The 21,660-nt window shown below is 53.5% G+C and overlaps 1 protein-coding gene across 1 annotated transcript; it reads right to left on the reverse strand.

The window, feature by feature from the left end:
- Positions 1–775: 775 nt before the first annotated feature.
- Positions 776–21,112, reverse strand: EPPK1 (epiplakin 1). Its single transcript, XM_084848447.1, has 3 exons — positions 5,886–21,112; positions 5,517–5,600; positions 776–3,932 (listed from the first exon to the last, which is right to left on the reverse strand). The coding sequence occupies exons 1-3, from the start codon at positions 21,110–21,112 to the stop codon at positions 1,823–1,825; spliced, it is 17,421 nt and encodes a 5,806-aa protein (XP_084704573.1). The 3' UTR covers positions 776–1,822.
- Positions 21,113–21,660: the final 548 nt, after the last annotated feature.

The raw sequence follows: 21,660 nt of genomic DNA on the forward strand, positions 1-21,660 counted from the left end.
GGTTCACCACCTACAACCATATCTGGAGAGGACAAACATTACTTCAGATACCCATGTTGGGTCACAGCCAGACTAAATTACTGTAGTGCACTCCACGTGGGGCTGTCTTTCAGTGGACCCTTGTTGCGTATAGGTGTTCAGTGCATATAACACCTATTCAGCAGCAGTTATATTGGCTCCCTTGTTGTTTCTGGTCCCAATTTAAAGTGCTGGTGCTGACCTTCAAGCCCACGGAGACCAGGTTATTTGAAGGGCTGCCTGTCCTCACACAGACTGGCCAGGCCTTAAGATCGGGCTCAGCACCCCACGTGCGGCCCGTCACCAAGACTGGTGGATGCTAGGGACGCACCCTTGCAGTGGTGGTGCCATGTCTGTGGAACTCCCTCCCAAGGGAGGCATGCATGGCCTCATCTTTATTAGATTTCAAATAGACCTTGCAAACCTTTTATTCAATCTGGGTTTCCTTTAGAATGGTGAGCTGGGCAATATATTGTTTTAACTCCTGCAGTTTCTAGTTTTGAATTGGATTGCTGCTTTGTATATGTTAATATTTGTTTTATATTTTAAGTGGTTTTTATAATCCCCTACCACCCCCGGGGAGGGCTTTTGCCTGAAAGGCAGCATATAAACACTGACATTAATAATGAAATAAATAAAACTTTAAATAAGCCTTTACAAGATGTAGTGATGAATGGATCTGCCTAGATCCAGACCAAATTTCAATGCAACCAGAGCATTGCACAGCGGTTTAAATTTTATCTTTTATTTTCAGCAGAAACTGTCAAGCTGCGTTGTTCTGTAACAAGGCCGGGTCTTCCAATAGGGCGGCAATCATTTTCCGATGTCTAACAAATTCAGTCAGGGGTTGGGGCCTACACCAGCTAAGTGACCCATCGTAGAATGGAAAGCCCCAGAGGGGGGCTTTAGGAGGCAAAATTGCACGTCAGCCCATCTTCTGCACTTCCGGGGCTTGCGTTGCAATCCCTAGTTTGCAATAAACAAAGCTCAATGAAAAGGGAAGCAAGGTTCCCTCTGTTCCGGGCGGGTCCCACAAGCTACAGTCCAAGGGCAGCTGCTAGGAGAGGAGAGGCACGTGCCAATAAATAGACGGAGGCAGAAATCAAGTGTCTATGCCAGAGAGGCAGGTAGTGAGTGTCTTCCTGGCCCAAGTCGCTTAAGGAGACCAGCTTAGTGTGCTCTTGAGCCAGGAGTGGCACCTGCCGATGAAGAGGGTCAGAATCCACCCTGGTCCTTGGCATTACACAGTTTGTGCAATCTTCTGGCTGGGCACTGCAGCCATCGAGTAGGTACCAGCTAGGAGGGAGGGAGGATACTCTTCTCTATTATAAGAGGCATGGATTGCTTGAAGTCATTGACAAAGATTTTTCTCCCTGTGTTTTTCCATGCACATGAGTGTTCCCGAAGTGAAACCCAGAGTGGCATTTCCTAGGAAGCCCCAGAGATATTTCCCAACTTGGGGAGTGTGGTACTTGAGCATAACATCTTTCAGGCCTTCCCAGAGGAAGTTGTGACTGACAATCCAGGGGTGAAATCCAGATGCTTGAAAAGAAAGTGTGCCAGACCCGAAGTGCATTCTCAGCAAATGGAGAAAAAAATAAGAACTTAAGAACTATATCAAAAGAGGGCAGCAGATAACCGGTTTCCTACAGAAAGCAAACCCAGCTCAAAGTCTGTTCATGGTGTACATTCACAGAGGTATGTTTGGTAGGGATAGATGCTGGAGAATAAAACAGCCCCTGGTGCAGTCTGTGGAGTCAGAGTGGGCTGAATGAGCCGCCAGGCTCCCGTTGTTCCATTGGGGTTAAGGGTGGGCATCTTGATCTTTCCAACATACTCTCCCTTTTTTGCAGGACATTTTTTTCTTTGTGTTGGACTTCCCACATTTGCTTTCAACCTCTTCGATCATGGTGGTGATCACTGTTATCATCTCTTGGATGGGTAATGTCCCCGCTCTATACAATTCCAATAGTTCTTGCCTTTTATCCTGAGGGACATATTTAGAAAACAGAAGATCCAGCACACACACTTTCTGTCCCTTGTACTCTCCTACAGTGACATGAACCATAGTGGTCCTCAAGGATTTCTTCAGTTGCAGCTGCTGTGCCTGCAGATCTTCACATTTCTTGCCTGGGTCTTCAACTGCTATACTGCCACCTTCTGTGCTTGCTGACGGATCTCTGTTATGACTTTCTGCTTCTGTGATGATGTTGGTGAGAATCCCTATCAGATCCTGAACAGAGACTAATTTCACTTTGAATTGATTTAGAAGATCCTGCTGCTTGTCTTCTGAAATATATTTAGAGAAGAGAAGATCCCAGCAAGAAACCATCTGCCCTTGGAACTCACCAATTGGTACCACAAATCTCTCAGATTGTAACATGTCTTCCAAAGAGATAGAGTGAGGGAAGCAAGCATTCTGACCTTCTCCTGATGATCTTGTCTCTTGCCTTGGACATGTACTGCAACACAGTTCATTGGCTTTCTCCTCCATTGTTTTGTTGACAATGGTGGTGACTACGGTTTCCATTTGGTCAATGGTCAGTATGCCAGCCTTATACAGCTGCAAGAGCTCCTTCCTTTTCTCTTCAGGGATGTAGTTGGAGTGAAGCACTTCCCACATGGAAACCTTCCGTCCACGGAATTCACCAGCGGTTACTTCAACCATCTGGGACTTCAGAGCCTTCTCCTTTTCCAGAGCATCACCATCCTCTTCTTTCTCAGATACAGTGTTACCACAGCTGGGCATGTCAGGAGCTGTGGGATGTTTACTCTCTCTCTTTGTGACCTCCACAGGGAGGGCGAAAAGTATTTTTCTGAGCTCTTCAATAGTCAGTCTGCCGTTTCTGTATTTGCTCAGAAGCTCTTCTCGCTTGCACTGTGAGATGTAATGAGAGAACAGGAGATCCCAGAGGGAGACTTCCTGACCTTGGAACTCACCGACATGCAGGACCACGGTGTGATTCCTCAAAGGGTCTTCCCAGTGGCCTGTGTGTGTGTGTCCATGGGATTCTGTCTTAGTCTTCTCCTCCTCTGTCTTGTTGATGATGGTGTTGACTACAGTTTCCATTTGGTCAATGGTGAGCATGCCAGATTTGTATTGCTGCAAGAGCTCCTCCCTTTTCTCCACAGGGATATAATGAGAATGAAGTAGATCCCATATTGAAAACTGTTGCTCATGAAACTTATCAACAGCTGTGTTCATCAGTCTAGATTTCAAGGTATTCTGTGTTTCAACCTTGTATTCTGTTTGAGAAGCCACGAATGTTCCTGGTGACGTAAGGGTTTCGTTAGAAATCTCCCCAGTTTTGCATGGTGTGTCCCTTGGATTTTCAGTTTGTGTAATAAGAGTAGTAACGCTTCTAATACTTTCTTTAACACTTACTGTTGGTGCTCCATGTCTGTGGAGTATCTCCTCTTTCTTGATATTAGAGACACATCTGGAAAAGAAAGGATCCCAGACTGAGGCCTTATGCCCATGGATCTCTTGGATAGTCACATCAATATTCTCTAAGTGTAAAGTATGCTGCAGAAGGTCATAGTGTGATGACTCGGAAGTTTCATGTTCCCTTGGGACTACTGGGATGTGGCTCACATGTGAAGTGTTTCCCTTCTGTTCTTCCGTTTGGTTGACAATGCTGGTGACTACAGTTTCCATTTGGTCAACTGTGAGTATGCCAGATTTGTATAGTTGCAAGAGCTCCTTCCTTTTCACCTCAGGGATGTACTTGGAGTGAAGCACTTCCCACACGGAAACCCTCCGTCCATGGAACTCGCCGGCCGTTACTTCCACCATCCGGGACATCAGAGCCTTCTCCTTTTCACCCGGATCTAAAGCACCGGCACCCTCTTCTTTCTCAGGCGCCTCGTCGCCAGGGCTGGGCACGTCAGGGGTCATGGGGTGTTCACCCCCTCTGGTTGTAGCCTCCGCGAGGAGGGCGGAGAGGATTTGCGTGAGCTCCGCAAGGGTCACTCTGCCGCCCCTGTATTTGCTCAGAAGCTCTTCCCGCTTGCACTCTGAGACGTAGTGGGAGAACAGGAGGTCCCACGCGGAGAGCTGCTGATCTTGAAACTCCGCCAGAGCTACCTGCATGGGCTGAGACCGCAAGGCGCTTTCCCAGTTTCCAGAATCTGGGGAGGAGACCACAGCAGATTCCCCACTGGCTGCCATGGCTTGGCCTGGACTTCTCACTTTAATGTCAAATTTCCTGCTTGTGGCTTCTTTTTTCGAGACAAGGGCGGTGAGGATGCTTATCAGCCGGTCCATGGGTAGCAACCCTCTTCTGTACAAGCCCAGTAACTCCGTCCTCTTCTCCTCAGAGATGTCGTTAGAGAAGAGCAGGTCCCACGCAACGATCATCTGACCGTGGTGCTCTCCAGCAGGCGTGCTGACGGTTCTGGACTTCAAGGCCTTCTGCCAGTTCTCGTCGAGGTTTGGATGGGCAGTGTCCTCTTTCGGCGACATTCCTTGTGGTGTGCTGGGAGCTTGTTTGTGCCCGGGTTGCTTGGCGCCCCTTTCTTCCGTCTCGGTGATGATGGTGAGGAGGGTCTGGGTGATGTCCTCGAGGGTTACGGTACCAGCCTTGTACTGCCTCAGTAGCTCCTGCCTCTTATGCGGAGGGACGTATCGGGAGAAGAGGAGGTCCCACACGGAGACGTCTTGTCCCTGGAAAAGCCCCACGCCAACCCTGGTCTTGGCAGACTGCAAAGACTTCCTTGTGTTCTCGTTGAGATGGAAGGAAAAAGAGCCCTTGTCCATCACTTGGAGCATCAGCAGGCCGGTGTCAGGATCGGGGAGACACCTGTTCCGAAGCTGCATGTACGTGAGGTTCTCGTGAGTGTTGGGATCGAAGAAGCCCTTGGTGTCATCTGTGGGGTCTGAGAGGATCTGGTTCATTTCCTCGTCAAAGTAGCCCCGCTGGTACGCTACTTCCACGGGGAGGCGATGGCTGTGCACAGGGTCAATGATGCCCCCGGTGGCGATCTGAGCCTCCAGCAGGCGGATGCCGTGGTCTTTGACGATGAGGCCTTTCTTCATGGCCTGGAAAAGGGAGATTTTGTTCCCCGTGTAGGGGTCCTTGTAGCCGGTCACGGCTCTCTCTGCAGAGAGGAGCTTCTCCTGCAGCTCGGCCCCCACCAGTTCGGCACAGACGGCTTCGTCGACAGGGAGCTTCTTGTTCTTCAGCGGGTCGGTGATGAACCCGGTGGCGGCCTGTGCCTCCAGCAGCACCAGGGCCGTGCCTGGCCTCAGAATGCCCTTCCACATGGCCTGGTAGATGGTCATCTTCTCCGTCTTCGAAGGGTCTGGCCTGGATGGCACCAGCACTCCGGCAATGCAGCTGGTGCCTTCCAGGTATCGCTTCACCGACTCCATTTCTTTGACCTCCCCCACAGTCTTGGTGCCGTGCGTCAGCTCGGACAGCGTGTCCCGGTCAATGATCTGGGAGCTGAACAGTTCAGAGGCTGTCACCTGCCTCCTGAGCCCAGAGAATTTCAGCTGGTTGCTCTTCTCCTCCATCTCCTCAATGAGGGTGGTGATTATTTGGACAAGCTCCTCTGGGGTCACAGATCCTGCCCGGTACCTCTCCAGGAGCTCCTGCCGTTTGTCTGCGGTCACATATTTGGAAAAGAGGAGCTCCCACACCGAGCGCTTGTAGCCTTGGAGCTCGCCCACAGGAACCTCAGTTGTCACCAGCCGCAGGGCGCTTTCCAGTTCACCGCGAGCGCCATCGGTCTGGGACTGAGTCCCCTCCCCAGTCGGACGGCTGGCATCCTCTGCTTCTTTGCCACGACATCCCTCTGTCCCCGTGAGAAGGGGGGTCAGCGTGACGATCATTTCCTGAACACTCAGGATTCCTGACCGGTACTTCATTAGGAGCTCCTCTCTTTGGGTTTCCGGAACGTACTGAGAGAAGAGGAGATCCCAGAGGGAGACCTCCTGACCTTGGAACTCACCGATATGCAGGACCACGGTGTGATTCCTCAAGGGCTGCTCCCAGTGGCCGCTGTGCGCGTGTCCGTGGGATTCCTCCTTGGTTTTCTCCTCCTCCGTTTGGTTGACAATGGTGGTGACTACAGTTTCCATTTGGTCAACTGTGAGTATGCCAGATTTGTATAGTTGCAAGAGCTCCTTCCTTTTCTCCTCAGGGATGTACTCGGAGTGAAGCACTTCCCACACGGAAACCCTCCGTCCATGGAACTCGCCGGCCGCTACTTCCACCATCCGGGACATCAGAGCCTTCTCCTTTTCACCCGGATCTAAAGCACCGGCACCCTCTTCTTTCTCAGGCGCCTCGTCGCCAGGGCTGGGCGCGTCAGGGGTCGTGGGGTGTTCACCCCCTCTGGTTGTAGCCTCCGCGAGGAGGGCGGAGAGGATTTGCGTGAGCTCCGCAAGGGTCACTCTGCCGCCCCTGTATTTGCTCAGAAGCTCTTCCCGCTTGCACTCTGAGATGTAGTGGGAGAACAGGAGGTCCCACGCGGAGAGCTGCTGATCTTGAAACTCCGCCAGAGCTACCTGCATGGGCTGAGACCGCAAGGCGCTTTCCCAGTTTCCAGAATCTGGGGAGGAGACCACAGCAGATTCCCCGCTGGCTGCCATGGCTTGGCCTGGACTTCTCACTTTAATGTCAAATTTCCTGCTTGTGGCTTCTTTTTTCGAGACAAGGGCGGTGAGGATGCTTATCAGCCGGTCCATGGGTAGCAACCCTCTTCTGTACAAGCCCAGTAACTCCGTCCTCTTCTCCTCAGAGATGTCGTTAGAGAAGAGCAGGTCCCACGCAACGATCGTCTGACCGTGGTGCTCTCCAGCAGGCGTGCTGACGGTTCTGGACTTCAAGGCCTTCTGCCAGTTCTCGTCGAGGTTTGGATGGGCAGTGTCCTCTTTCGGCGACATTCCTTGTGGTGTGCTGGGAGCTTGTTTGTGCCCGGGTTGCTTGGCGCCCCTTTCTTCCGTCTCGGTGATGATGGTGAGGAGGGTCTGGGTGATGTCCTCGAGGGTTACGGTACCAGCCTTGTACTGCCTCAGTAGCTCCTGCCTCTTATGCGGAGGGACGTATCGGGAGAAGAGGAGGTCCCACACGGAGACGTCTTGTCCCTGGAAAAGCCCCACGCCAACCCTGGTCTTGGCAGACTGCAAAGACTTCCTTGTGTTCTCGTTGAGATGGAAGGAAAAAGAGCCCTTGTCCATCACTTGGAGCATCAGCAGGCCGGTGTCAGGATCGGGGAGACACCTGTTCCGAAGCTGCATGTACGTGAGGTTCTCGTGAGTGTTGGGATCGAAGAAGCCCTTGGTGTCATCTGTGGGGTCTGAGAGGATCTGGTTCATTTCCTCGTCAAAGTAGCCCCGCTGGTACGCTACTTCCACGGGGAGGCGATGGCTGTGCACAGGGTCAATGATGCCCCCGGTGGCGATCTGAGCCTCCAGCAGGCGGATGCCGTGGTCTTTGACGATGAGGCCTTTCTTCATGGCCTGGAAAAGGGAGATTTTGTTCCCCGTGTAGGGGTCCTTGTAGCCGGTCACGGCTCTCTCTGCAGAGAGGAGCTTCTCCTGCAGCTCGGCCCCCACCAGTTCGGCACAGACGGCTTCGTCGACAGGGAGCTTCTTGTTCTTCAGCGGGTCGGTGATGAACCCGGTGGCGGCCTGTGCCTCCAGCAGCACCAGGGCCGTGCCTGGCCTCAGAATGCCCTTCCACATGGCCTGGTAGATGGTCATCTTCTCCGTCTTCGAAGGGTCTGGCCTGGATGGCACCAGCACTCCGGCAATGCAGCTGGTGCCTTCCAGGTATCGCTTCACCGACTCCATTTCTTTGACCTCCCCCACAGTCTTGGTGCCGTGCGTCAGCTCGGACAGCGTGTCCCGGTCAATGATCTGGGAGCTGAACAGTTCAGAGGCTGTCACCTGCCTCCTGAGCCCAGAGAATTTCAGCTGGTTGCTCTTCTCCTCCATCTCCTCAATGAGGGTGGTGATTATTTGGACAAGCTCCTCTGGGGTCACAGATCCTGCCCGGTACCTCTCCAGGAGCTCCTGCCGTTTGTCTGCGGTCACATATTTGGAAAAGAGGAGCTCCCACACCGAGCGCTTGTAGCCTTGGAGCTCGCCCACAGGAACCTCAGTTGTCACCAGCCGCAGGGCGCTTTCCAGTTCACCGCGAGCGCCATCGGTCTGGGACTGAGTCCCCTCCCCAGTCGGACGGCTGGCATCCTCTGCTTCTTTGCCACGACATCCCTCTGTCCCCGTGAGAAGGGGGGTCAGCGTGACGATCATTTCCTGAACACTCAGGATTCCTGACCGGTACTTCATTAGGAGCTCCTCTCTTTGGGTTTCCGGAACGTACTGAGAGAAGAGGAGATCCCAGAGGGAGACCTCCTGACCTTGGAACTCACCGATATGCAGGACCACGGTGTGATTCCTCAAGGGCTGCTCCCAGTGGCCGCTGTGCGCGTGTCCGTGGGATTCCTCCTTGGTTTTCTCCTCCTCCGTTTGGTTGACAATGGTGGTGACTACAGTTTCCATTTGGTCAACTGTGAGTATGCCAGATTTGTATAGTTGCAAGAGCTCCTTCCTTTTCTCCTCAGGGATGTACTTGGAGTGAAGCACTTCCCACACGGAAACCCTCCGTCCATGGAACTCGCCGGCCGCTACTTCCACCATCCGGGACATCAGAGCCTTCTCCTTTTCACCCGGATCTAAAGCACCGGCACCCTCTTCTTTCTCAGGCGCCTCGTCGCCAGGGCTGGGCGCGTCAGGGGTCGTGGGGTGTTCACCCCCTCTGGTTGTAGCCTCCGCGAGGAGGGCGGAGAGGATTTGCGTGAGCTCCGCAAGGGTCACTCTGCCGCCCCTGTATTTGCTCAGAAGCTCTTCCCGCTTGCACTCTGAGACGTAGTGGGAGAACAGGAGGTCCCACGCGGAGAGCTGCTGATCTTGAAACTCCGCCAGAGCTATCTGCATGGGCTGAGACCGCAAGGCGCTTTCCCAGTTTCCAGAATCTGGGGAGGAGACCACAGCAGATTCCCCGCTGGCTGCCATGGCTTGGCCTGGACTTCTCACTTTAATGTCAAATTTCCTGCTTGTGGCTTCTTTTTTCGAGACAAGGGCGGTGAGGATGCTTATCAGCCGGTCCATGGGTAGCAACCCTCTTCTGTACAAGCCCAGTAACTCCGTCCTCTTCTCCTCAGAGATGTCGTTAGAGAAGAGCAGGTCCCACGCAACGATCGTCTGACCGTGGTGCTCTCCAGCAGGCGTGCTGACGGTTCTGGACTTCAAGGCCTTCTGCCAGTTCTCGTCGAGGTTTGGATGGGCAGTGTCCTCTTTCGGCGACATTCCTTGTGGTGTGCTGGGAGCTTGTTTGTGCCCGGGTTGCTTGGCGCCCCTTTCTTCCGTCTCGGTGATGATGGTGAGGAGGGTCTGGGTGATGTCCTCGAGGGTTACGGTACCAGCCTTGTACTGCCTCAGTAGCTCCTGCCTCTTATGCGGAGGGACGTATCGGGAGAAGAGGAGGTCCCACACGGAGACGTCTTGTCCCTGGAAAAGCCCCACGCCAACCCTGGTCTTGGCAGACTGCAAAGACTTCCTTGTGTTCTCGTTGAGATGGAAGGAAAAAGAGCCCTTGTCCATCACTTGGAGCATCAGCAGGCCGGTGTCAGGATCGGGGAGACACCTGTTCCGAAGCTGCATGTACGTGAGGTTCTCGTGAGTGTTGGGATCGAAGAAGCCCTTGGTGTCATCTGTGGGGTCTGAGAGGATCTGGTTCATTTCCTCGTCAAAGTAGCCCCGCTGGTACGCTACTTCCACGGGGAGGCGATGGCTGTGCACAGGGTCAATGATGCCCCCGGTGGCGATCTGAGCCTCCAGCAGGCGGATGCCGTGGTCTTTGACGATGAGGCCTTTCTTCATGGCCTGGAAAAGGGAGATTTTGTTCCCCGTGTAGGGGTCCTTGTAGCCGGTCACGGCTCTCTCTGCAGAGAGGAGCTTCTCCTGCAGCTCGGCCCCCACCAGTTCGGCACAGACGGCTTCGTCGACAGGGAGCTTCTTGTTCTTCAGCGGGTCGGTGATGAACCCGGTGGCGGCCTGTGCCTCCAGCAGCACCAGGGCCGTGCCTGGCCTCAGAATGCCCTTCCACATGGCCTGGTAGATGGTCATCTTCTCCGTCTTCGAAGGGTCTGGCCTGGATGGCACCAGCACTCCGGCAATGCAGCTGGTGCCTTCCAGGTATCGCTTCACCGACTCCATTTCTTTGACCTCCCCCACAGTCTTGGTGCCGTGCGTCAGCTCGGACAGCGTGTCCCGGTCAATGATCTGGGAGCTGAACAGTTCAGAGGCTGTCACCTGCCTCCTGAGCCCAGAGAATTTCAGCTGGTTGCTCTTCTCCTCCATCTCCTCAATGAGGGTGGTGATTATTTGGACAAGCTCCTCTGGGGTCACAGATCCTGCCCGGTACCTCTCCAGGAGCTCCTGCCGTTTGTCTGCGGTCACATATTTGGAAAAGAGGAGCTCCCACACCGAGCGCTTGTAGCCTTGGAGCTCGCCCACAGGAACCTCAGTTGTCACCAGCCGCAGGGCGCTTTCCAGTTCACCGCGAGCGCCATCGGTCTGGGACTGAGTCCCCTCCCCAGTCGGACGGCTGGCATCCTCTGCTTCTTTGCCACGACATCCCTCTGTCCCCGTGAGAAGGGGGGTCAGCGTGACGATCATTTCCTGAACACTCAGGATTCCTGACCGGTACTTCATTAGGAGCTCCTCTCTTTGGGTTTCCGGAACGTACTGAGAGAAGAGGAGATCCCAGAGGGAGACCTCCTGACCTTGGAACTCACCGATATGCAGGACCACGGTGTGATTCCTCAAGGGCTGCTCCCAGTGGCCGCTGTGCGCGTGTCCGTGGGATTCCTCCTTGGTTTTCTCCTCCTCCGTTTGGTTGACAATGGTGGTGACTACAGTTTCCATTTGGTCAACTGTGAGTATGCCAGATTTGTATAGTTGCAAGAGCTCCTTCCTTTTCTCCTCAGGGATGTACTTGGAGTGAAGCACTTCCCACACGGAAACCCTCCGTCCATGGAACTCGCCGGCCGCTACTTCCACCATCCGGGACATCAGAGCCTTCTCCTTTTCACCCGGATCTAAAGCACCGGCACCCTCTTCTTTCTCAGGCGCCTCGTCGCCAGGGCTGGGCGCGTCAGGGGTCGTGGGGTGTTCACCCCCTCTGGTTGTAGCCTCCGCGAGGAGGGCGGAGAGGATTTGCGTGAGCTCCGCAAGGGTCACTCTGCCGCCCCTGTATTTGCTCAGAAGCTCTTCCCGCTTGCACTCTGAGACGTAGTGGGAGAACAGGAGGTCCCACGCGGAGAGCTGCTGATCTTGAAACTCCGCCAGAGCTACCTGCATGGGCTGAGACCGCAAGGCGCTTTCCCAGTTTCCAGAATCTGGGGAGGAGACCACAGCAGATTCCCCACTGGCTGCCATGGCTTGGCCTGGACTTCTCACTTTAATGTCAAATTTCCTGCTTGTGGCTTCTTTTTTCGAGACAAGGGCGGTGAGGATGCTTATCAGCCGGTCCATGGGTAGCAACCCTCTTCTGTACAAGCCCAGTAACTCCGTCCTCTTCTCCTCAGAGATGTCGTTAGAGAAGAGCAGGTCCCACGCAACGATCGTCTGACCGTGGTGCTCTCCAGCAGGCGTGCTGACGGTTCTGGACTTCAAGGCCTTCTGCCAGTTCTCGTCGAGGTTTGGATGGGCAGTGTCCTCTTTCGGCGACATTCCTTGTGGTGTGCTGGGAGCTTGTTTGTGCCCGGGTTGCTTGGCGCCCCTTTCTTCCGTCTCGGTGATGATGGTGAGGAGGGTCTGGGTGATGTCCTCGAGGGTTACGGTACCAGCCTTGTACTGCCTCAGTAGCTCCTGCCTCTTATGCGGAGGGACGTATCGGGAGAAGAGGAGGTCCCACACGGAGACGTCTTGTCCCTGGAAAAGCCCCACGCCAACCCTGGTCTTGGCAGACTGCAAAGACTTCCTTGTGTTCTCGTTGAGATGGAAGGAAAAAGAGCCCTTGTCCATCACTTGGAGCATCAGCAGGCCGGTGTCAGGATCGGGGAGACACCTGTTCCGAAGCTGCATGTACGTGAGGTTCTCGTGAGTGTTGGGATCGAAGAAGCCCTTGGTGTCATCTGTGGGGTCTGAGAGGATCTGGTTCATTTCCTCGTCAAAGTAGCCCCGCTGGTACGCTACTTCCACGGGAAGGCGATGGCTGTGCACAGGGTCAATGATGCCCCCGGTGGCGATCTGAGCCTCCAGCAGGCGGATGCCGTGGTCTTTGACGATGAGGCCTTTCTTCATGGCCTGGAAAAGGGAGATTTTGTTCCCCGTGTAGGGGTCCTTGTAGCCGGTCACGGCTCTCTCTGCAGAGAGGAGCTTCTCCTGCAGCTCGGCCCCCACCAGTTCGGCACAGACGGCTTCGTCGACAGGGAGCTTCTTGTTCTTCAGCGGGTCGGTGATGAACCCGGTGGCGGCCTGTGCCTCCAGCAGCACCAGGGCCGTGCCTGGCCTCAGAATGCCCTTCCACATGGCCTGGTAGATGGTCATCTTCTCCGTCTTCGAAGGGTCTGGCCTGGATGGCACCAGCACTCCGGCAATGCAGCTGGTGCCTTCCAGGTATCGCTTCACCGACTCCATTTCTTTGACCTCCCCCACAGTCTTGGTGCCGTGCGTCAGCTCGGACAGCGTGTCCCGGTCAATGATCTGGGAGCTGAACAGTTCAGAGGCTGTCACCTGCCTCCTGAGCCCAGAGAATTTCAGCTGGTTGCTCTTCTCCTCCATCTCCTCAATGAGGGTGGTGATTATTTGGACAAGCTCCTCTGGGGTCACAGATCCTGCCCGGTACCTCTCCAGGAGCTCCTGCCGTTTGTCTGCGGTCACATATTTGGAAAAGAGGAGCTCCCACACCGAGCGCTTGTAGCCTTGGAGCTCGCCCACAGGAACCTCAGTTGTCACCAGCCGCAGGGCGCTTTCCAGTTCACCGCGAGCGCCATCGGTCTGGGACTGAGTCCCCTCCCCAGTCGGACGGCTGGCATCCTCTGCTTCTTTGCCACGACATCCCTCTGTCCCCGTGAGAAGGGGGGTCAGCGTGACGATCATTTCCTGAACACTCAGGATTCCTGACCGGTACTTCATTAGGAGCTCCTCTCTTTGGGTTTCCGGAACGTACTGAGAGAAGAGGAGATCCCAGAGGGAGACCTCCTGACCTTGGAACTCACCGATATGCAGGACCACGGTGTGATTCCTCAAGGGCTGCTCCCAGTGGCCGCTGTGCGCGTGTCCGTGGGATTCCTCCTTGGTTTTCTCCTCCTCCGTTTGGTTGACAATGGTGGTGACTACAGTTTCCATTTGGTCAACTGTGAGTATGCCAGATTTGTATAGTTGCAAGAGCTCCTTCCTTTTCTCCTCAGGGATGTACTCGGAGTGAAGCACTTCCCACACGGAAACCCTCCGTCCATGGAACTCGCCGGCCGCTACTTCCACCATCCGGGACATCAGAGCCTTCTCCTTTTCACCCGGATCTAAAGCACCGGCACCCTCTTCTTTCTCAGGCGCCTCGTCGCCAGGGCTGGGCGCGTCAGGGGTCGTGGGGTGTTCACCCCCTCTGGTTGTAGCCTCCGCGAGGAGGGCGGAGAGGATTTGCGTGAGCTCCGCAAGGGTCACTCTGCCGCCCCTGTATTTGCTCAGAAGCTCTTCCCGCTTGCACTCTGAGACGTAGTGGGAGAACAGGAGGTCCCAGAGGGGGACCACCTCTCCCTGGAAATGCCCTGTGCGAATTCTTGTTGTTGTAGTCTTCAAAGCCTTCATTATGTTTCCATCGAAACGGAAGGCGTGTATACCCTGATCCTGCATTTGAAGCATAAGGAGGCCAGTGTCTGGGTCATGAATGCATCTCTTGCATAGCTGCTTGTACGTAAGGTTCTCGTGTGTGTTAGGATCAAAGAAGCCCTTGGTTTCATCCATGGGGTCTGAGAGCTTCTCGTTCATTTCCTCATCAAAGTATCCCCGTTTGTAGGCTACCCCAATGGGGACACGATGACTGTTCACTGGATCAATGATCCCTCCAGTAGCAATTTGAGCTTCCAGCAAGCGGACACCATGTTCCTTGATTATCAGATCTTTTTTCATTGCCTGAAAAAGGGATATCTTTTCCCCCGTGTTTGGGTCAGTGTACCCAGTGACAGCTTTCTCTGCAGAAAGGAGCTTATTATAAATTTCTCCCCCCACCAGTCCAGCAGAGATGGCCTCAGTCACAGAGAGTTTTTCATTTTTCAGTGGGTCAGTGATGAACCCAGTGGCAGCCTGTGCCTCCAGCAGCACCAGGGCCGTGCCTGGCCTCAGAATGCCCTTCCACATGGCCTGGTAGATGGTCATCTTCTCCGTCTTCGAAGGGTCTGACTTCGACGGCACCAGCACTCCAGCAATGCAGCTGGTGCCTTCCAGGTATCTCCGTACTGAATCCATCTTTGCTACATCTTGTGCTGTCTGTTTTCCCTCCTCCAGGTTCTTCATTGTGTCTATACTAATTACATCAGCTTTTAGCAGTTCTGAAGCTGTGACTTGTTTCCGTAGGCCCTGGAACCATATATCTCTTCTGTTTTGTTCTTTTTCTTTTATTATGTTCAGAATTTCATTAGTGATGTGTTGCAGAACAGCAGAGGACTCCTGCTTATACTTTTTAATCAACTCTTTCTTCTTTTCTTCATTAATGTAGTCAGAAGAAAGGAGCTCCCACAGAGAGACAGTCTGTCCTCTGTATTTCCCGAGTGTTACATTTAGTTTGGTGGATGAGAGAATATGTTTTGTTATCTCATCTACATAGAAATATTCCCTTTTTTCTAGCAACTGTAGGAGATACATCCCTGTGTCTGTGTCTTTAGTGCATCTCTGCAGGAGCTGTGCGTATGTAATCCTTCCTTGAGTGTTTGGATCAACAAATCCTTTGGTAGCATATTCTGCATCTGAAAGCAGGAGGAAAGTGTCATCATCCACATAGCCCCGTTTGTAAGCCACCTTCACAGGGACACGGTGGCCATATACAGGATCGATGATGCCCCCAGTAGCAACTTGGGCCTCCAGCAGCCTGAGAGCAAGTGCTTTCTCCACTATACCCTTTTTCATGGCTTGGAAAAGAGATATTTTGTTCCCTGTGGATGGGTCGGTGTATCCTGTAATGGCTTTCTCTGCAAAGAGAAGCTTCTCGTGAATCTCTCCACCTATGAGCCTCGCAGAGACAGCCTGATCAACAGAGAATGCTTTCTTCTTCAGTGGGTCAAGGATGAATCCAGTGGCAGCCTGTGCTTCCAGCAACATGAGACCATTTTCTGGTGAGAGAAGACATCTCTTCATGGCTTCATAGATAGTCATCTTTTGCCCTTCGGTTCCTACTAAGACTCCAGCAATGCAACCAGTTCCCTCCAGGACCCGTTTCATGGAGTCCTTCTGGGCAAGCTGCTGGATTGCACCAGCCCCTTGATGAAGCCCATCCAGTGTTTTCTTGTCAATTATATCGGAGTTGAACAGCTCTGCAGCTGACACATCCCCCCTCAGCCCCTTAAGCTTGAGCTTCTGGGCTTTCTGCTCCGTTTCCTCGACAATGGTGGTGATGGCTTTGCTGAGTTGTTCTAATGTCAGACTCTCACACTTATACTGGCTCACCAGGTCTTTCCTTCTCTGTTCTTGGATATAGGGGGAGCAGAGCAGCTCCCACATGGAGACAGTTTGGCCTTTATACCTGCCTACATGCATCTGCATAGGTTGTGCTTTCAGAAATTGTTTTGTTGTCTCATCAATGTAGAAGTACCTTCCCCCTCTTTTGACTATTTGCAGCATATATAGCCCAGTCCCTGGATCTTGGATGCATCGTTCTAGTAGCTGCAGGTAAGTGAGGTTCTCGTGTGTGTTGGGGTCAAAAAAGCCTTTGGTATCATCTGTGGGGTCTGAAAGGATTTGGTTCAGTTTTTCGTCAAAGTAACCCCGCTTGTAAGCCACCTCGACAGGAATGCGGTGACTGTGGACAGGGTCAATGATGCCCCCAGTGGCTATCTGGGCCTCGAGCAGACGGATGCCATGGCTTCTCACAATGAGCTCTTGGTTCATGGCCTCAAAGAGGGAAATCGGTTCTTTGGTGTAGGGGTCTGTGTATCCTGTCACTGCTTTTTCCGCACTCAGCAGCTTCTCGTAAATCTCTCTCCCAATCAGCCCTGCGGTCATTGCCTCTCCTACGGAAAACTTCTTGTTTTTCACTGGATCAATGAGAAAACCAGTGGCAGCCTGTGCTTCCAACAGCACCAGGGCCACCCCTGGTCTGAGCAGGCCCTGCCTCAAAGCCTGGTAGATACTCATCCTTTCCTGGCTTGGCTGCACAAGGACTCCGGCGATGAAGTTGCAGCCCTCAAGATATTGCCTCACAGAGTCCATCTCGGTGACTTCCTGGACAGTTTTTTTCCCCAGTCTCAGTTCTTCCAGGGTTTCTTTGTCTATGAGCTGTGACTGGAAGAGGTCACTGGCTGAAACCTGTTTGCGCAGGCCCTTGAAGGTGAACTGCTTGCCTTGCTGTTCAGTCTCATCAATGATCTTGGTGATAGCTGTTACCATTTCTTGAAGCATCTCAGCATTCTCCTCTTTGTACGTCTTCACCAGCTCTCTCCGCTTGCAGTTGCTGATGTACTCCGAGTTGAGCAAGTCCCAGAGAGAAACCTCTTGACCTTTAAACCGCCCAGTGTTGACACAGACAGTTATGGCCTTCAGCATCTCCTTGCTTTGCCTGTCCCCATAGAAAGTGGCATCTTCTGAGAGAGGGAGCAGCAAGAGTCCGGTCCCAGCATCCTGGACACATCTGTCCTTCAGCTGCTGATAGGTCAGGCTCTCCTGTGCATTAGGGTCAAAGAAGACACAGGTGTCATCGTTGTGCTGAGAAAGGGCCTTGTGCATTTCTTCGTCATAGAAGCCATGCTTATAGGCAGCATGGAGAGGAAGGTGGTGGTGGTGGATGGGATCAATGATCCCTCCAGTGGCCAACTGAGCCTCAAGCAAAGGGATGCCGACACTGGCGGAGAGCAGTTCCTTTCTGATTGCCCGGCACACCGAGATTGGCTTTCCTGAGTAGGGATCAGGATAGCCTGTTAAGGCTCTCTCAGCCTGAAGCAGCTGCTCTGTCAGCTCTTCACCCACAACGCCGGCTTTCACAGCCTCCTCTGCGCCAAGCCTCCGATTTGTCACTAGGTCTATGATGGACCCTGTAGCTGCCTGAGCTTCCAGCAGCCTTGCCCCTGTTCCCGGCAGAAGGAAGCTGTTCTGCATTGCTTGGTAAATGCCCATTTTCTCTTGGGAGGCCTGAATGAAGACTCCCGCAATGGCCCCAGTGCCCTGCAAGTACTTCTTCACGCTTTCCATCTCAGACACTTCTCTGGCTGTTCTCCTGCCCTGGGCCAGCTCTGCAAATGTCTTCTCTGAAATGATGCCAGTATCCAGAAGCCAGACTGCCGGCACTGCACCTCTCAGGCCTTGGAAGGGGACCTGGGTCTGAGCCTTCATTTCTGTTTCTTGAATGACTCCCTGGACAAGGGTGAGCAGCTGGTGGAGGGATACTGCCTCCGACCTATACTGCTCAAAGAAATCCCTTCTCTGCTCCTCCGTGAAGTAGCCAGAGTTCAGGAGCTCCCAGAGGGAGACCCCCTTCTCTTCCACAAGGGTCTCCCTGAAGAGCTGCTTGATTTGCTCATCTGTGTAGATAGGAGAAGCCATTTGTGGCAGAGGTAACAGGTGAACGCCAGAGACTTCATCCGTCTGGCACTGATTTATCAACTGGCCGTAGGTCACATTCTCTTTGCTGTCAAGACTGTTGAAAAGTTTGGTGTCAGTGCTTGGTTTGGAAAGCATTTCACAGAAGTCCTCATCCAAGTAACCTTTCTTCTGGGCAAATTCTACTGGGACGTAGTGGCCACTGTGGGGATCAATGACCCCCCCAGTAGACAACTGGGCATCCATCAGCTGTATGGCCTGTTTGTCAGCCACAAGGCCTTTCTTCATGGCTTGGAAGAGGGAGATCTTCTTGCCCGTGAAAGGGTCCTTGTAACCAGTGACGGCTTCTTCTGCACGTTGTAGCTTGTCATAAAGCTCGGAACCAACAAGGCCTTCCCTCACAGCATCATCCAGGCAGAGTTTTTGATTGTTCACTGGGTCAATGATGAAGCCAGTGGCAGCCTGTGCCTCAAGCAAGGGCAGCACCACCCCTGGCAACACAATATTCCTCTTCATGGCTTCATAGAGACTCACTCTTTCATTGGAGGGCTGCAGCATAATGCCCCCAATGCTGCCAGTGCCATAAAGGTACTTCCTGACTGAATCCATGCGCAGCAGCTCCTCTGGGCTCACAGCCCCTTCCAGCAGCCTTTCAAACAGGGCCTTCTCTATGATGCCAGTTTCCACTAGGTGGTAGGCAGTGACCTTGCCCCGTAGGGCTGGGAACTGGATGCGGGCCCATTTCTTCATCTCCTCTTCTATCAGGAGACGAATTTGTTCTAGGGTGACCTTCCGTAGGCAGTAGTGGTTGAATATTTCCCGCCTCTTACCCTCACTGAAGTACTCCGAGTTCAGTAGGTCCCACATGGAGACCTGTTGTCCTTGGAAACGCCCGTATTTCACAAAGAGCCAGGAGCGCCGAAGTGCTTGCTTGGTGGCGTCATCCATGAACTGGCGCTTCCTGCTATTCAGGGGCAGGAGGCAGAGGCCTGTGGAGGGCTCTGTGATGCACTTCTCCTTCAGCTGCATGTAGGTCAGGTTTTCATTGGTGTTTGGGTCGAAGAAGCCCTTGGTGTCATCGCTGGGGTCTGAAAGGATCAGGTTCATCTTCTTGTCAAAGTAGCCCCGTTTGTAGGCCGCTTCCACGGGCAGACGGTGGCTGTTGACAGGGTCAATGATGCCTCCTGTAGCAATCTGGGCCTCCAGCAGGCGGATGGCATGCTCCTTGACGATCAGCTCCTTCATCATGGCCTGGAAGAGGGAGATCTTGCTCCCAGTATAAGGGTCCCTGTAGCCTGTGACAGCTTTCTCAGCAGCCACAAGCTTCTCATAAACATCTGGGCCTATAACGCCAGCACGCAGGGCCTCGTCCACAGAGTATTTCTTGTTGGCAGCAGGGTCAATGATGTATCCTGTGGCAGCTTGAGCCTCTAGGAGGATGAGGGATGTTCCTGGTCGCAGAAAGCCTTTCCTTCTTGCTTGGTAGATGTTGATTTTCTCCTGGGAGTCAGGCAGGAGCAACCCACTGATGCAGCCAGTCCCTTCCAAGTACTTCTTCACCATTCCCATGCTAACCACATCTTTGGGCAAGGTCTCCCCTTGTGTTAACTTCTCAAATAAATCTTTGTTGATGATTTCAGAACTCAGGAGCTGAGCAGGGGTCACCTTGTTCCTCAAGCCTTCAAAGGTGACTCTAGAGTTGTCAGTGACTTCCTGGACTATGTGACAGACTTTGTCAGCCAGTTGCTGAGTGGAGAGGCCCCCAGAGCGGAACTGCTGGGTGAGGGCTCTCCTCTGCTCTCTTGTAACGTAGTCTGAGAAGAGCAGCTTCCAGAGTGACATGGGCTTCCCCTTGAATTTGCCACAGGGCACTGACACCGCTGTGCTTTTCAGAGCAACCTGTGTGCTGTGGTCAATGAAGGCATGTTCCCTCCTGTGGTCTCCAGAAAGGGGCAAGAGACAGAGTCCAGTGTCTGGATCAGCGACGCATCTCAATAGCAGTTCTGCATATGACAAGTTCTCTTTTGTGTTGGGCTCAAAGAACCCACGGATGTCATCAGTGGGATTGCAGAGAAGGCTGTGCATGTCTTGGTCTAAATGGCCCCGCTGACAGGCCATCTCCACAGGAAGCCGATGATGAGTATGTGGGTCTATGATGCCACCAGTGGCAAGCTGGGCATCCAGCAGGAAAAGGCCAGGGTCCCTGGGCACAAGACCTTTCTTCATGGCTTGGAACAGAGAGAGCATCTCCCCAGTGTAGGGGTCTCTGTACCCTGTGACAGCTCTCTCTGCGGAAGACAATTTCTCATAGAGGTCTGGCCCAACAACTCCTGCCCGGATGGCATCATCAGCTGTGAACCTCGCATTCTTTATGGGGTCTATCAAGCATCCTGTTGCAGCTTGAGCCTGCAGGAGCATCACAGCTGTGCCTGGCATTAGGAAGTGGTCTGTTAAAGCCTGGTAAAGACTCCTACATTCACTGGTTTGCAGGATGGCTACGCCAGCAATACTATTTGCCCCTGAGAGGTACTGCTGAACAGAGTCCATCTCTGCCACTTCCTGCACTGTGACCTCCCCGTCATGGAGGGCTTTGAACAAGGCTGAGTCAATGATTCCAGAGTCTAGCAGCTCATGGCTGCACACAGACCCTCTTAGCCCAAGGAAGGAGATTTTCAGAGGTAGCAGCAGCAGCCCTGTGGCTGGGTCTGCAATGCATCTTCTCATCAGCTCCACATAGGTGACCTTCTGGTTGCCATGGGGGTCCAAGAAGCCCTTGGCCTCCTCATTCCCAGGATCAGAGAGGAAGCCACTCATCTCCTCGTTGAGGAAGCCACATGCATAGGCCTCTTGCAGAGGGACACGGTGGCCAGTGATGGGGTCAATGACGCCACCAGTGGCTATCTGGGCTTCCAGTAGATGCAGGCCCCGTTCCCTTCCAATCAGCTCTTTTTGAATGGCTTGGTAGAGCGAGATCTTCTCCTCTGTATAAGGGTCAGGGAAGCCTATCGCTGCTTGCTGTGCACACAACAGCTTCTCCTTCATTTCTAGCCCCACTAATCCCATTGCTAATGCCTCTGCTACGGGGATCAGCTGCTTTCCCGCAGGGTCAACAATGCCACCTGTGGCTGCCTGTGCCTCCAGAAGGGCTAAGGCGAGATCAGGCTGGAGCAAGTGTGCCCGGACAGCATCACAGAGGCTCATGGCCTTGCTGGAGGCCTCCATATAGACCCCTGCAATGCTCCTGATGCCCACCTCTGCCTTTGCTGCTGTGGTGCTGCGGAAAGAGAGGCCGTCCCTGGCTTGTGCCTGTGCTGCTGACTCCCCTGCCTCCATTCTGGCCGTTTAACTGCTCCCTCTTTGCACAGGCAGCTGAATCTTCTGCTCCCTTCAAGGATGGCAAGTATATTTCTGCAAAGAGAGCAAAGAAAGAGAAGGGTCAGTGATGTGCATACAGACACTCACCTTGGTGAATAGTGGAAAAGAGCAGAGGAAGTCTGCAGTCTTTGTAAACCGCCCAGAGAACTTTGGCTATTGGGCAGTATAGAAATGTAATTAACAATAACAATACTACTTCTTCGGCTGAGGGGGGCTGGTGCAGGATGGTGAAAAATGCAGGCCACATATGGATTGGGCACATTCCCCCAAACAGCATCCCACCATGGGCTTCATCCGCATGCTCTGAAACACAGACCTGCCTCTGTTTCCAGGCATGGGGTGGACCCTGGCAGGCCTGATGATGCCATGGGGTGAGCATGGGTGCACCTTGGAGCTAGACAGCTGCTCCCTTGAGTGCCACTCCCTGGCAGCCAGCCAGCAGTTAGCCCATGTTTCCCGCCTCCCAGCTGAGCAGAGCAGAGCAAGCTGCTCCAGCTTCTCCAGGG

This window comes from Heloderma suspectum, chromosome 4 (genome assembly GCF_057233095.1).
Source record: "Heloderma suspectum isolate Gila_16-S chromosome 4, 16-S_ref, whole genome shotgun sequence".
NCBI classification, from domain to species: Eukaryota; Metazoa; Chordata; class Lepidosauria; order Squamata; family Helodermatidae; genus Heloderma; species Heloderma suspectum.

Bases quoted from the DNA above. Each gene is read 5' to 3' on its own strand.
- EPPK1 (XM_084848447.1), bottom strand. From the start codon at position 21,112: ATGGAGGCAGGGGAGTCAGCAGCACAGGCACAAGCCAGGGACGGCCTC. The intron at 5,601-5,885 runs GTACCGGTCAGG...GCTCCTGGAGAG, and splicing joins AGAGAGGAGCTCCTAATGAA to GTACCGGGCAGGATCTGTGA. The intron at 3,933-5,516 runs GCTGAAATTCTC...GGCTACAACCAG, and splicing joins ATGGAGGAGAAGAGCAACCA to AGGGGGTGAACACCCCATGA.